General features: G+C 39.7%; 1 protein-coding gene across 1 annotated transcript in view; it reads right to left on the bottom strand.

The window, feature by feature from the left end:
* Nucleotides 1-11,670, bottom strand: part of LOC106569675 (EEIG family member 2) — a 199,310-nt gene extending 187,640 nt beyond the window's left edge. Inside the window, exons 1-4 of the mRNA XM_014141240.3 lie at nucleotides 11,162-11,670; nucleotides 2,282-2,402; nucleotides 1,482-1,511; nucleotides 779-895 (exon numbers count right to left, since the gene is read on the bottom strand). Coding sequence (XP_013996715.2) covers nucleotides 779-895; nucleotides 1,482-1,511; nucleotides 2,282-2,402; nucleotides 11,162-11,307 — 414 coding nt within the window. The 5' untranslated portion in view covers nucleotides 11,308-11,670. The remainder of the gene's footprint in view (nucleotides 1-778; nucleotides 896-1,481; nucleotides 1,512-2,281; nucleotides 2,403-11,161) is intronic.
* Nucleotides 11,671-15,749: the final 4,079 nt, after the last annotated feature.

The following is a 15,749-nucleotide window of genomic DNA, read 5'->3' as shown; positions in this document are numbered from 1 at the left end:
AACAGAACCAGGTAGGGAAACCCATTCTAGAGTAGTAGAACAGAGCCAAGTAGGGAAACCCATTCTAGAGTAGTAGAACAGAACCAGGTAGGGAAACCCATTCTAGAGTAGTAGAACAGAACCAGGTAGGGAAACCCATTCTAGAGTAGTAGAACAGAACCAGGTAGGGAAACCCATTCTAGAGTAGTAGAACAGAGCCAGGTAGGGAAACCCATTCTAGAGTAGTAGAACAGAACCAGGTAGGGAAACCCATTCTAGAGTAGTAGAACAGAGCCAAGTAGGGAAACCCATTCTAGAGTAGTAGAACAGAACCAGGTAGGGAAACCCATTCTAGAGTAGTAGAACAGAGCCAAGTAGGGAAACCCATTCTAGAGTAGTAGAACAGAGCCAGGTAGGGAAACCCATTCTAGAGTAGTAGAACAGAACCAGGTAGGGAAACCCATTCTAGAGTAGTAGAACAGAACCAGGTAGGGAAACCCATTCTAGAGTAGTAGAACAGAGCCAAGTAGGGAAACCCATTCTAGAGTAGTAGAACAGAACCAGGTAGGGAAACCCATTCTAGAGTAGTAGACAGAGACAAGTAGGGAAACCCATTCTAGAGTAGTAGACAGAGACAAGTAGGGAAACCCATTCTAGAGTAGTAGACAGAGACAAGTAGGGTGTGGCATAGTAGGACAGACTCTAGTGTCATAAACACGTCCCATACTGTAGCTTCCTGAAGGGAGTTGTGGACTGGTGGGAATGTTCTGGAGGCCTGTCTAACTGTACTGAACTGTACCTTGAGTATGGAGTTGTCCTGTCTGGTGTTCTTGGTATCGTAACCCTCTAGTAGACATCGCCGCATGGTGCTGCCAGAGCCAGCAAATTCTGACAGGTTCAGGTCAGCAAAACCCAGCTACAGAGGAGAGTGAGAGCAGTTATATTCAGGTTTATGGAAACAGCTTGGCAACAGAGCCTCAGTTCCATAGAGTTCTAGTACAGAGCACTCTATTGTAGTAGTAGACCCAAATAACAATCACGAACGTAAGAAGCTACTGTAGTGGGCAAAAACTAGGAAGTATTCCCATACTATCAATGTACTATCCTTTTAAGAATGAGTCATGCGGTAGTGGTGACTTCATTCTTTACTGATATCATATCAGGTGTTAAATGACTAACAGTAATTTGTATAATGATAAGAACGTTCAGTTATTTATTTACTTATAAAATGCCAGTATGCCTAGTTTGTCACTAGCTAGGTTTCCATCCAATTGGCGATAGATTTTCATGCGGATATAAAAAAGAAAATCGGCATTAAAGAAAATATGCGAATTTTCTCACCACTGGTGTGTTTCTACCAAATTGACCTGTTGCAGATAAAAATCATTGTGTTAAAGTTGTTGTTCTCATCACAGCTCTTGTGATACAGTATGACTTTACTCGCATAGAAACTGTGGAAGGAAACGTGGTTAGCGACTATGAATTCAAGAGCAAAATATTACCTTTGCAAAGGTCTTTCCACCCTTCATTTCCTAAAAACAGATAAGGGAAAAGTAGTTATCAAACCAAAATGACCATCTTTGTGTGCAACAACAACTAAGCTACAGATACACTTTTGTCAAAACACACTTGCAGCAAAGGTGTCAGTGATATATCCAATTAGTAGACTGTTCTAGAATCTACAGTAGTAGTAGTAGACTGTTCTAGAATCTACAGTAGTAGTAGTAGACCTATTAGTAGACTGTTCTAGAATCTACAGTAGTAGTAGTAGACCTATTAGTAGACTGTTCTAGAATCTACAGTAGTAGTAGTAGACCTATTAGTAGACTGTTCTAGAATCTACAGTAGTAGTAGTAGACCTATTAGTAGACTGTTCTAGAATCTACAGTAGTAGTAGTAGACCTATCAGTAGACTGTTCTAGAATCTACAGTAGTAGTAGTAGACCTATGAGTAGACTGTTCTAGAATCTACAGTAGTAGTAGTAGACCTATTAGTAGACTGTTCTGGAATCTACAGTAGTAGTAGTAGACCTATTAGTAGACTGTTCTGGAATCTACAGTAGTAGTAGTAGACCTATTAGTAGACTGTTCTAGAATCTACAGTAGTAGTAGTAGTAGACTGTTCTAGAATCTACAGTAGTAGTAGTAGTAGACTGTTCTAGAATCTACAGTAGTAGTAGACCTATTAGTAGACTGTTCTAGAATCTACAGTAGTAGTAGTAGTAGACCTATTCTTGTAGGCAGTTCAACTTGACACAGCATTCACATTGCTTTGACAGAGTTGTTGTAGTGAGTCCTGTACCTTGCGCACAGACACCCGGCACACACAAGGGTCCAGTACTCCTGTCCCAGCGTTTGCACTCATCTTACACAGGAAGGAGAACCTCTTCCTCCAGCGCACACAGTTAGCCTGGACCTGCTCCCTGGAGAAGACACACATACATAACTTATAGCAAAATAACCCAAAGACTGAAAACACACAGATCATGTATAGACAAATCTTTTCAAATAAATATCTTCTAATTTTAGTTTACTTCCTGAATTGACTGCCTTCAATTTTAATTGAGTCCAATCCTGATAGACACACACACGCGCACACACAGTTGATTGGAATTTTTAGCTACAATACACATTAATCCCTAGATCTGATTCATGCCTAAGATAAATATATGTCAATAAAGACACCACAGTTAATGACAAGATCCTGTGTGCTGTTCTCTGGAATGGGTGTGACAGTTACGCCACAGAGAATAAATGCCTTCAAGGTAAAAGAACACAAACTCTCCCCTGCTCTAAGTAAGTGAATGATAGATTCTGAAATACCATGGCGGTGAAGAACACTATGCATTGACTCTTTAGAACAAGGGATAAATATGGTGTTTCAGCCTTAATGCAGGTGACAAACATATAGTTTGGTAGCCTAGTGGTTAGCATGTTGGGCCAGTAACCAAAAGGTTGCTAGATTGAATCCCCGAGCTGACAAGGTAAAAATCTGTTGTTCTGCCCCTGAACAAGGCAGTTAACCCACTGTTCCTAGGCTGTCATAAATGACTTGCCTAGTTAAATAAAAGTTAAATAAATTGTTGATGATTCTCAACTGGGGAGCAGGAGAGGTAAAAATAGCTGTCGACCAAAGCAGATAGTATGTGTGTGTGTGTTCGGATGAGCCTAAGAAGATGGAAAAACATATTTTTCTACAAAACAAGATACACTAGATTACAAAAGTTGGTCCCCCTTTGCTGCTATAACAGCCTCCTCTCTTCTGGGAAGGCTTTCCACTAGATGTTACAACATTGCTGCGGGGACATGCTTCCATTCAGCCACAAGAGCATTAGTGAGGTCGGGCACTGATTTTGGGCGATTAGGTCTGGCTCGCAGTCGGTGTTCCAATTCATCTCAAAGGTGTTCGATGGAGTTGAGGTCAGGGCTCTGTGCAGGCCAGTCATGTTCTTCCACACCGATCTCGACAAACCATTTCTGTATGGACCTTGCTTTGTGTACGGGGCATTGTCATGCTGAAACAGGAAAGGGCCTTGCCCAAACAGAATCGTCTAGAATGACATTGTATGCTGTAGAGTTAAGATTTCTCTTCACTGGAACTAAGGAGCCGAACCATGAAAAACAGCCCCAGACCATTATTCCTCCTCCACTAAACTTTACAGTTGTTACTATGCATTCGGGCAGGTAGCGTTCACTTGGCATTCGCCAAACCCAGATTAGTCCGTCGGACTTCCAGATGGTGGAGCGGGACTCATCTCTCCAGAGAACGCGTTTCCACTGCTCCAGAGTCCAAATGGCGGCGAGCTTTAAATCACTCCAGCCGACAACTGGCATTGCGCATGTTAATTTTAGGCTTGTGTTTCGGCTGCTCGGCCATGGAAACCCATTTCATGAAGCTCCAGACGAAAAGTTATTGTGCTGACGTTGCTTCCTGAGGCAGTTTGGAACTCAGTAGTGAGTGTTGCAACCGAGCACAGACGATTTTTACGTTGTACGCGCTTCGGCACTCAGCGGTGCTGTTCTGAGAACTTGTGTGGCCTACCACTTTGCAGCTGAGCCGTTGTTGCTCCTAGACATTTCATGACAGCACTTACAGTTGACCGAGGCAGCTCTAGCAGGGCAGAAATTTGACGAACTGACTTGTTGGAAAGATGGCATCCTATGACGATGCCACGTTGAAAGTCACTGAGCTCTTCAGTAAGGCCATTCTATTGCCAATGTTTGTCTATGGCGATTGTATGGCTCTGTGCTCAATTTTATACACTTGTCAGCAACGGGTGTGGCTTTTAAATAGCCAAATCCACTAATTTGAAAGGGTGTCATTTAAAGTGGAACTGATCTTATTAAAATATGTTCATATCCACCCCAAGGAAGAATATCACACTTTTTAAAAACATTTTCTGACAAGCGAGCACTTAGATATAGTCATTTTAACATTTTCATAAATTCTTAGAATGTTTGTGAATTATGTATACTGGGGCTTTTGTGGCCATGCGTTTAGACAATTAATAGACACTGCAGTAAATAAAACCTAATAAAAAACATCTGTCTTGTCCAGAACGGGGGTCTACACAGAACGGTGCGCCATAGCCAATCAGAGCTACAGTAGGCCTTTATACAAACAAGCCACTTCTCACATGGGCCTGCCATGTTTACAGGCAGTTGCAACAGCGTGACTTTAGATCATTAGAACGTATTCGCCAAAAGCCACAAAATACAACTGAATCGATTTCTGCAAATATGTAAACACCACAGGAGTCCTCTTAACTTTGGGAACTTTACAGTCCTATTGATCAAAGAACCATTCAAAGGTAGGCTCTCCATCAGTTATACAAATCAACAACAACAAGAACAACAACTAATGCTAACCAGAGCAAGATGAGTTTAAATCTAACAAAAGAACATTAGATAAACCCTCTCAAACCTTTCAGCTAGTTGGCTGTCAAAATTGCACCGATAAATTATGGGGAATTGTAAGGCTACCATTCCTTCTGCAGCTTGCCTGCCACTGCATGCTTGTCCCAACCAAGCACCCAAGCTAACTGGCTAAAGTTAGCTAGTTTGCTAGCTACTTCCAGAATTAAATGAGAGCACACCTCACTCTGATCATTTTACTCGCCGTAGCAGAGCTGGTTAGGCAGTTTACATATTCTCTAGGATGTTCTTGACTAACTATTACTTGTAAACAATTGTTGGAAAAATGACTTGTGTCATGTACAAAGTAGATGTCCTAACTGACTTGCCAGAACTATAGTTTGTTAACAAGAAATTTGTAGAGTGGTTGAAAAACGAGTTTTAATGACTCCAACGTAAGTGTATGTAAACTTACGACTTCATCGGTATATATATGTATATATGTATAGCTATCAACATAACCTGAAAGGCCGCTCAGCAAGGAAGAAGCCACTGCTCCAAAACCGCCATAATAAAGCCAGACTACGGTTTGCAACTGCACATGGCGACAAAGATCGTACTTTTTGGAGAAATGTCCTCTGGTCTGATGAAACAAAAATAGAACTGTTTGGCCATAATGACCATCGTTATGTTTGGTGGAAAAGGGGGGAGGCTTGCAAGCCGAAGAACACCATCCCAACCGTGAAGCACGGGGTTGGCAGCATCATGTTCTGGGGGTGCTTTGCTGCAGGAGGGACTGGTGCACTTAACAAAATAGATGGCATCATGAGGGAGGAAAATTATGTTGATATATTGAAGCAACATCTCAAGACATCAGTCAGGAAGTTAAAGCTTGCTCACAAATGGGTCTTCAAAATGGACATTGACCCCAAGCATACTTCCAAAGTTGTGGCAAAATGGCTTAAGGACAACAAAGTCAAGGTATTGGAGTGGCCATCACAAGCCCTGACCTCAATCCTATAGAAAATGTGTGGGAAGAACTGAAAAAGCGTGTGCGAGCAAGGAGGCCTACAAACCTGACTCAGTTACACCAGCTCTGTCAGGAGGAATGGGCCAAAATTCACCCAACTTATTGTGGGAAGCTTGTGGAAGACTACCTGAAACATTTGACCCAAGTTAAACAATTAAAGGCAATGCTACCAAATACTAATTGAGTGTATGTAAACTTCTGACCCACTGAGAATGTGATGAAAGAAATAAAAGCTGAAAGAAATAATTCTCTCTACTATTATTCTGACATTTCACATTCTTAAAATAAAGTTGTGATTCTAACTGACCTAAACAGGGAATTTTTACCAGGAATAAATGTGAAAAACTGAGTTTAAATGTACATACATACATACATACATACATACATACATACATACATACAGTACCAGTCAAAAGTTTGGACACACCTATTCATTCTAGGGTATTTCTTTATTTTTACTATTTTCTACAATGTAGAATAATAGTGAAGACATCAAAACTATGAAAAAACACATATGGAATCATGTAGTAACCAAAAAAGTGTTAAACAAATCAAAATATAAAGAAAAACCCTTGAATGAGTAGGTGTGTCCAAACTTTTGACTGATACTATATATATATATATATATATATATATATATATATATATATATATTTGCACCCATTTCAGTGAACTAATCCATAGTGCAGGCCTAGATTAAAAGCGAATTTATGCTTGATCTGAAAATGTGGTCAGAGGCTCCATAAGGACGTTTTGACGCAATTACAGAGCCTCCAGAGGCATGCAGAGAACATATCAAGCTCCGTACTGAATCGCCATGCGCCTCCCAAATTTTGTAACAATGCGGAGGCCTCTGAATAGCTCCACAATGACATGATTGGTTGACGGTAGGTGGGGGCAGTAAATCCTTCATAAATAAAAACTACCTTCCTTGACAACTACCTTCACAACAGCTCTGATCAGCAAAGCGCAAGAAGTATGAATGCCCTGATTTCTGCTGGGGCCTTATCACCTTAAAAGACTACCTTGCCTGCGCACAAATGTAGGCATATACATGTGCCCATTTGGAGATCTGATAGCATTTCTGACTGGCTTAATCCACCACCACTAATGCATTTCAAAATAATGTTTTCTTCACCTCAAACAGCAAGCAAATTAAGTCTGTTTTTACATCCATTGAAAATTGAAAATTACAATATAATATCAATGTATTTGAAAAAAATCTCCCTTTCGAAAGAGAAAAATGTCATGCTCTGATCCAGTGGAAACGTCATAAAATAGGCCTACCTGATTACTTCTTATCAGTGCTTGACTTGGACTAAAATAAGTTCCGGTACTCATTTTGGGTGCAGGTTCTGTTTATATTTAGGTACAGGAGCTCCACAATACTTCTGAGCTAATATTAGAGGTCGACCGATTAATCGGAATGGCCGATTAATTAGGGCCGATTTCAAGTTTTCATAACAATCGGAAATCGGTATTTTTGGATGCCGATTTGGCCGTTTTTTTTTTTTTACACCTTTATTTAACTAGGCAAGTCAGTTAAGAACACATCCTTATTTTCAGTGACGGCCTAGGAACGGTGGGTTAACTGCCTTGTTCAGGGGCAGAACAACAGATTTTTACCTTGTCAGCTCGGGGATTCAATCTTGCAACCTTACGGTTAACTAGTCCAACGCTCTAACCACCTGCTTTACATTGCACTCCACGAGGAGCCTGCCTGTTACACGAATGCAGTAAGAAGCCAAGGTAAGTTGCTAGCTAGCATTAAACTTATCTTATAAAAAACAATCAATCAATCATATTCACTAGTTAACTACACATGGTTGATGATATTACTAGTTTAGCTAGCCTGTCCTGCGTTGCAGATAATCGGTTAGGTACACGTTGCTCCAACATGTACCTAACCATAAACATCAATGCCTTTCTTAAAACCAATACACAAGTATATATTTTTAAACCTGCATATTTAGTTAATATTGCTATTTCTTTTAACTAGGGAAAATGTGTCACTTCTCTTGCAACAGAGTCAGGGTATATGCAGTAGTTTGGGCAGCCTGGCTCATTGCAAACTGTGAAGACTATTTCTTCCTAACAAAGACAGCCGACTTCGCCAAACGGGGGATGATTTAACAAAAGCGCATTTGCGAAAAAAGCACAATCGTTGCACGAATGTACCTAACCATAAACATCAATGCCTTTCTTAAAATCAATACACAGAAGTATATATTTTTAAACCTGCATATTTAGCTAAAAGAAATCCAGGTTAGCAGGCAATATTAACCAGGTGAAATTGTGTCACTTCTCTTGCGTTCATTGGAGTCAGAGTCAGGGTATATGCAACAGTTTTGGGCCGCCTGGCTCGTTGCGAACTAATTTGCCAGAATTTTACGTAATTATGGCATAACATTGAAGGTTGTGCAATGTAACAGGAATATTTAGACTTATGGATGCCACCCGTTAGATAAAATACGAAACGGTTCCATATTTCACTGAAAGAATAAACGTGATAGTTTCCGGATTCGACCATATTAATGACCTATAAGGCTCGTATTTCTGTGTGTTATTATGTTATAATTAAGTCTATGATTTGATAGAGCAGTCTGACTGAGCGATGGTAGGCACCAGCAGGCTCGTAAGCATTCATTCAAACAGCACTTTCGTGCGTTTTGCCAGCAGCTCTTCGCAATGCTTCAAGCATTGCGCTGTTTATGACTTCAAGCCTATCAACTCCCGAGATTAGGCTGGTGTAACCCATGTGAAATTGCTAGCTAGTTAGCGGGGTGCGCGCTAATAGCGTTTCAAACGTCACTTGCTCTGCATGGGTAACGCTGCTTCGAGGGTGGCTGTTGTCGATGTGTTCCTGGTTCGAGCCCAGGTAGGAGCGAGGAGAGGGACGGAAGTTATACTGTTACACTGGCAATACTAAAGTGCCTATAAGAACATCCAATAGTCAAAGGTATATGAAATACAAATCATATAGAGAGAAATAGTCCTATAATTCCTATAATAACTACAACCTAAAACTTCTTACCTGGGAATATTGAAGACTCATGTTAAAAGGAACCATCAGCTTTCATATGTTCTCATGTTCTGAGCAAGGAACTTAAACGTTAGCTTTCTTACATGGCACATATTGCACTTTTACTTTCTTCTCCAACACTTTGTTTTTACATTATTTAAACCAAATTGAACATGTTTCATTATTTATTTGAGGCTAAATTGATTTTATTGATGTATTACATTAAGTTAAAATAAGTGTTCATTCAGTATTGTTGTAATTGTCATTATTACAAAACAAACAAAACAAAAACATCGGCCGATCTGGAGCTCAAGCAGTAGAACATTTGAGGTGTCGGTACTCAGCTCCCATGAGCTCCTGCCCAAGTCAAGCTCTGCTTCTTATCCCTTGTGCAAATAGCCTACAGCTGTGTCTGTCCCGAGCTCACTGGCGGGAAACTCTGAGGGCCCAAAATATTTTCTACAATGTTGCAAGTTCGCTAGCCAAGCTTCGGCAGAACCCAAGTTAATACAATGTTTTAAGTTAGTTGCAGACAGGCCATGCGTAGCCAATGTGATTTTTATCAGGATAATTTGTACCTGCAGGCTGTAATGTTTTTATTTGTTGGCTTTATGTAGGCTATTTTTACATAGTTGGCAATGGCAATCGAAGTTAGCTTTTAGGTTTGTATCTTTCAGTTAGATTTTAATAGAATTTTGATTAACCACATGACAATGATTTTGAGATATGAAGATGTTATTATAAATTAAATGAAACTGTTCCACGAAAGTTTGCACATGAAAACCATAACTGGCATACAGATCGGTAGAAATGGTAAGATATATTGGCATTCTACATGAGAAAGGTTGCCGACTCATTAGGTAGCCTATTATGGCAACTTCAGGAGAGTAATGGCAGAATCTCCGAAAGCCAGCAGGAGCAGGCAGATAATGGTTGGGTCAGGTTGAGTTTTTTTTCCTTCTGGTTATCTAGATCTCTGGCTGCACTCACTACTGTAAGTCAATCTGGAAAAGAGTGGGAAACCAGTCTGTGTTCAAATGCAATGGACAAAGTCCTATCCTGAGGACGGGATGCTCCAGAGTGTGAATGGATGACATCAGAGAAATGTGTTTAGATGCTGTTAACTTGACTGATCTGATTTTAAACCAGATCTTATCTGTCTAGCCAACTCAATGGTTCTGGATCCTTGGAGAACGAGCATTTGTTGTTGATCAACTGATGTTTTGAGTGATTGAGATAATGGCATTTTTGGAACTGTATGGGTCATCCTTTGGAACTGTATGGGTCATCCTTTGAAGTCTCATATGGGGGCTATTGACTGTTGTTGTTCAATGTAAGCTAGGAAGTTTTTGCAGCACCCATTAAGTGTTTAATGGGTGTTTGTTATGTTTAGAGATTGTGTTATTGTTTTGTTTAATTTATTTGCACCAAAGAAAATAAGTTATAGACAACAATACAGATCAAAATAAATACATGTTCAAAACGGTGTGCAGGTGTGGTTATATGAAAACCACACCACACCACAGAGCTATAAGTATATCTCCAATTTTACCTTGAAAATAGGCTTGGATTGGGGATGAATGATTTGCAAGTTTTTGCAGCTACAAGTCCGATTAATAAGAACCTAGCCAGTCTAAAGTCTGAGATATTGGACTATTGGTTATAACAAAAAGATAAATAAATCACATTTTCTTGGCATTTCAGATTGGAAATCTAGTGACCTTCAGTTGCCAGACGTTTTGTTCAAAGTTGTAAGGTACATACATAGTCAGATATCATAGATCAAGCAAGCATTACATTACATTACATTACATTACATCAAGCAAGCCTCACATGTCTAGCCATGAATGTTTGATTTGACAGTTGGCTTCGTGACCGGTGGTCTTTTGGTGTGTCAGTCAGTCAGAACGATCAATCAGACAAGCAGCATCACCATCAGTCAAAACAAGATGACAGATTAACTACCATGGTAGCTAACTACACTAAAATAAGAAACAGAGGTAAAAACAACATACAACTGTGAATACTACATATTCTATAATTAAATTAGATATTGTTTGCTATGTTAATAGCTAGCAACAAACAATATTCAGTCACATCACTCATATTCACACTTTCTTCTTGAGGGTGGGCGCTAGTTAGCTCGCTAATGTTAGCTAACTGATCACTGCCAGTAAACTAACCACGATCGAGTCGCACCTCTGTGTCTCCCTGAGTTGCTTAACGTAACTGTTAACGTAAACTAGCTAAATGAAATAGAAAGGGCAGTTTCTTACCGAGAGGACTCTTCAGTAAAGCCACCGTCTTGGAGCCGTACTTTGCAGAACAAGACCCCGTTGACAAAGGGAACAGAAGATAGTTCGTCCAACTCGAAATCTACCTTAAATTTGAATTTATTTTTCTTCATCATAATGAACGACATTGTTAACCTAACTAATGTTAAAGTAGCTAACTAGGCTAGCTAGCTAATGAAAACTGTGGTAAATAATGTACGTCGGGTCGCTAGCCACAGCTCAAGCTTCTTGAGTCTCTTGACTATGACTTCTTCCACAGTTGCCAGACTGTAACCTAACATAGCAGGCGGTAAAGAAACAGGCTAACTGTGACTTCTTCCACAGTTGCCAGACTGTAACCTAACATAGCAGTCGGTAAAGAAACAGGCTAACTGTGACAGCTCAGCGATTGTCGGTCAATTCAAATACTTGACTCTCCAGTACCTAGCTACCCCTAGTTTTTACTGGCTATAACCATTGGCCATAACCCATAATGTATGTGACGATTAAGGAAATTCTCCATTTGTATGGAGGAGGAAACGCTTACATCGCGTTCTATTCCGATTGGTGTAAATGCTGCATTTCTTTTCATTCGACCAATGACAGCAATATATGGTTTCTGATGGATATTCCTTAGATACGTTGTAACAAAATAGTAACAAAACAACAAGTAGCCCACTACTGTAACAATGGATGGCCAGTTGTTTTCAAATGAACAATTTTAACACTGATTTAAGATGTTAACAAATGTATGATGAGATTAGGTTATAATTGCCTACATCAGGAATTAAATGTAGGTTATCTATACATTAGTATGTGCATTGATTCGGTAGATTTTTTTTTCATGATGTGGTCATTTTTTTATGGTTGTAACTGCACAATCACATTGCATATGCATTATATAATACATTGTTTCCACCTTCCATCCCAACCCCCTTCGCAGCTGTCGCTCCCGAATGAATATCAACAAAGGCTTATTATGCCTGATGTAAACGTCTATGCGTGTCATGCACATAAATCACGTATTATCGTCGATGTGGTAACAATTCTCCGTGGTGTTTCATATCTTGTAGAGGTGAGTTATTATAATTCATAAACAGAAATCCACACTCTCTATTTTTCCGTTTTTACAAATCATTAAATACACTGAGTGTACAAAACACTTTGAACACTTGGTCTTTCCATGAATGACCTGGTGAATCCATGTGAAAGCTATGATCCCTTATTAGTGGCTGTTAAATCCACTTCAATCAGTGTAGATGAAGGGTAGGAGACGGGCAAAAGAAGGATTTTGTCCCTAATGTGTTGTGCACCCAGTGTGTATGTCCTTTGATTTGGAAGAATACGGCCTTACTGACAGTACAACCACAAGTAAAATGGGGTTAGTTACCAGTATCTTTGGTACAACTGACTTACCTTATCATTACCAAAAGGGCAAAGGACCTATGACGCATTTGCTCCATTGTTTACATTTTTACTGGTGGCTCTGATGTGGAGTGTGGGTTCAAATCACAGAAAATAGAGTGTGCAATTGGGACTGAAGAACATTGTAAAGTCATTGTAAAGAATGAGAAAATTACTCCACATTTCTACTTCATTAGCATATCCAGTTTATAGCCTATATAATCACTCTGGCTATCTATCTACTCCGATTTCAGAGCACTCTCGTCTGTGTGGCAGAGCGCAGAATAACTGAGGAAATGACGAATGCGCAACACCTGTTGAATATGACCGATTTCAGTAAACGTCGGCAAAAAAACGTTATTAAATTGTTGCCAGCAGCATAGTTAGTCACAAACGCTCTAGATAACATGAAAACAGTCTAACCAGCTCTGCTGGGGCGAGTAAAATGGTCAGATTGAGGTGTGCTCTCGTTTGTGTCTGGAAGTAGCTAGCATGCGAGCCAACTTTAGTCAGTTAGTTTGGGTGCTTGACTGCCATTGTAATGTCAGAACGCTCTACTCCGAGAGCGAAACGCTCTGAATTTATGAACGGACAATCTGACAACGCTCTGAATTTATGAACGGACAATCTGACAACGCTGTGAATTTATAAACGCCCAGAGCGCACTCTAACTAAGCGCACCGTGGCACTCCAGAGTGAATTTACGAACACACGCTGTGAATCCATGTTCAGTCATTGGCGGTTCAATCTTCCATCTACCCAAGGATATAACGCCACCTAGTGAGCAATGTTGATACCTTCATAACTTTAATGGAAACTTTCCCCATTCCTGCCTCTAAATTCTAAATGATTGTGTGATAATTTGAGGTCCAGACAAACAGACTATATAGACTTCAGATAATTAATTGAATATCCTATAGACTACACTTTACATTTGCCAAAGCCTAGAGATTGAGGCAGCACTAGAGATAGACACCTACATACAGTGCCTTCAGAAAGTATTCACACCCCTTGACTTTTTCCCACATTTTGTTGTTACAGCCTGAATTTAAAATGGATTACATTTAGATTTTGTGTCACTGTGTCATTTTGTGTCACACACACACACACACACACAATACCCCATAATGTCAAAGTGGAATTATGTTTTTAGAAAGGTTTACAAATTAATAAAATATGAAAAGCGGAAATGTTAAGTATTCAACCTGACCCTTTTCTTATGACAAGCCTAAATAAGTTGAAATGTGTAATGCTTATTGACTAAAGACATTTCTGCTTTTCATGTTTTATTATTTTGTAAACATTTGTGCTTAACAAGTCACAATATAAGTTGCATGGACTCACTCTATGTGCAATAGTGTTTAACATGATTTTTATATGGCTACCCCACTTCTGAACCCCACACATACAATTATCTGTAAGGTCCCAAGCACAGATTCAACCACAAAGACCAGAGATGTTTTCCAATGGTTCGCAAAAGGCACCTATTGGTAGATGGGTAAATACATTTTTAAAAAGCCAACATTGAATAACCCTTTGAGCATGGTGCAGTTGTTCATTACACTTTGTATGGTTTATCAATACACCTAGTCATTAGAAAGATACAGGCATCCTTCCTAACTCAGTTGCCTGAGAGGAAGGAAACCACTCAGGGATTGCGTCGGTGAATTCAACGTCATCTGCAGTTGACAACGTGCAGCGGAGGGAAAGTGTACAGACACTTGCCACAGTCCTAGCTAGGCTACTAAAATGTTGCAGTCTGGCATCGTTTTTTAAAGCTTGACAATGAATAACCAAAAAACTAAACCTGCAACAAAATAGCATGCAAACGAGAAACATGTAGCCCTATTACAACAACATTTTAGCAGTAGCCTAGGCTGGCTACAATACATTTTGAGTGCATCATACAGCAATGCTGCACTCAACCACACCAGTGATCCATGCAGTGAAAAAAAATGAAAAACATGTTTAAGTTTAAATGTTAAAAGTTTAAATAGAACAGTACTTAGTTTATATAAAGTTCTATTTACAGGACACATGCATATACTACAGGAAAATGCCCTACATATGAGTGAATGGATGAATAGTCTAAGGGAATGAGAAGGTCATATGTTCATTTAATTGCTACAACCTAGCTACGTTTTTGTTATTTGGAGTTAGAGTATTAAATACTTTTTCAATTAGGGTCGCAGCATATAATGCGCATGTGCCAACATTAGCAGCAAAGGCTGGACAAATATTATTTATGCTTCTTTTGTTCTAATATGTTAAAATGCTACATACAGAATCCTATGTACATAAGTGGACATTATGAAGGAACATATTTTTTCTAATAAAACAATGGCCAGTTTGAGTTGCAGGTCTATGCAATTTGTTTTGTAAAAACAAACATAATAGCCTATGTCTGGCCCACAAATTCCTTGTACTTTATCAATATGGCCCATGCACTGATTGAGATTGACACCCCTGCTGTACATATTACAAATATTCCAAAACATGCATCCTGTTTGCAGTAAGGCACTAATGTAATACTGCAAAAAATGTGACAAAGAAATGAACTTGTTCTCGTGAATACACAGCGTTATGTTTGGGGCAAATACAACACAGCACATTACTGAGTACTGTTGGGTCGCGTCAATTCAATCTGGTATTGGAATAAAACAGTTAACACAGTAACTTCTGATTTCTTTGTACTTTAATTAATGCAAACACATTTATGGTAAATATGATGTTCGTATATACGGGCTCACTGTGTCACCACGCAGGGCAGACAGAGAACTGAGTTACACATCCTTTGCTTTTCATTAAATACTCTGACAGAGATAGTTCCCACTCACTGCTGGCCTGTCAGAGGGAGGATGAGCGTGGTTTAAACTTGCTCATCCTATCGTTGGCGTGCAGGTTGCTCCCAACCTCGAGACGCCGCCTGTTGCCGGGCGTAGTGATTATCTTTGGCAGTCGATTTATCTTGTGACTGCACAATGCACAGTTCTCTAAAACCCCGACACCCCTCCGCATATACATTTCACCCATATCCTGCCCTTATCTTTTAACAAGCTCTTCCACATCCCTGATTTACAGCATCTGCATTCTTTCCATATGACTCACCATCCCATGAGCCCCTTCCTCTCACACAGCAGTATGCTCTTATCATATAGAGTATAAACTTATTATAGCATAGCTTCTT

The sequence above is a fragment of the Salmo salar genome, chromosome 14 (assembly GCF_965601325.2).
Source record: "Salmo salar chromosome 14, fSalSal1, whole genome shotgun sequence".
Classification (NCBI taxonomy): domain Eukaryota; kingdom Metazoa; phylum Chordata; class Actinopteri; order Salmoniformes; family Salmonidae; genus Salmo; species Salmo salar.
This window is presented reverse-complemented; position numbering and strand designations above follow the sequence as displayed.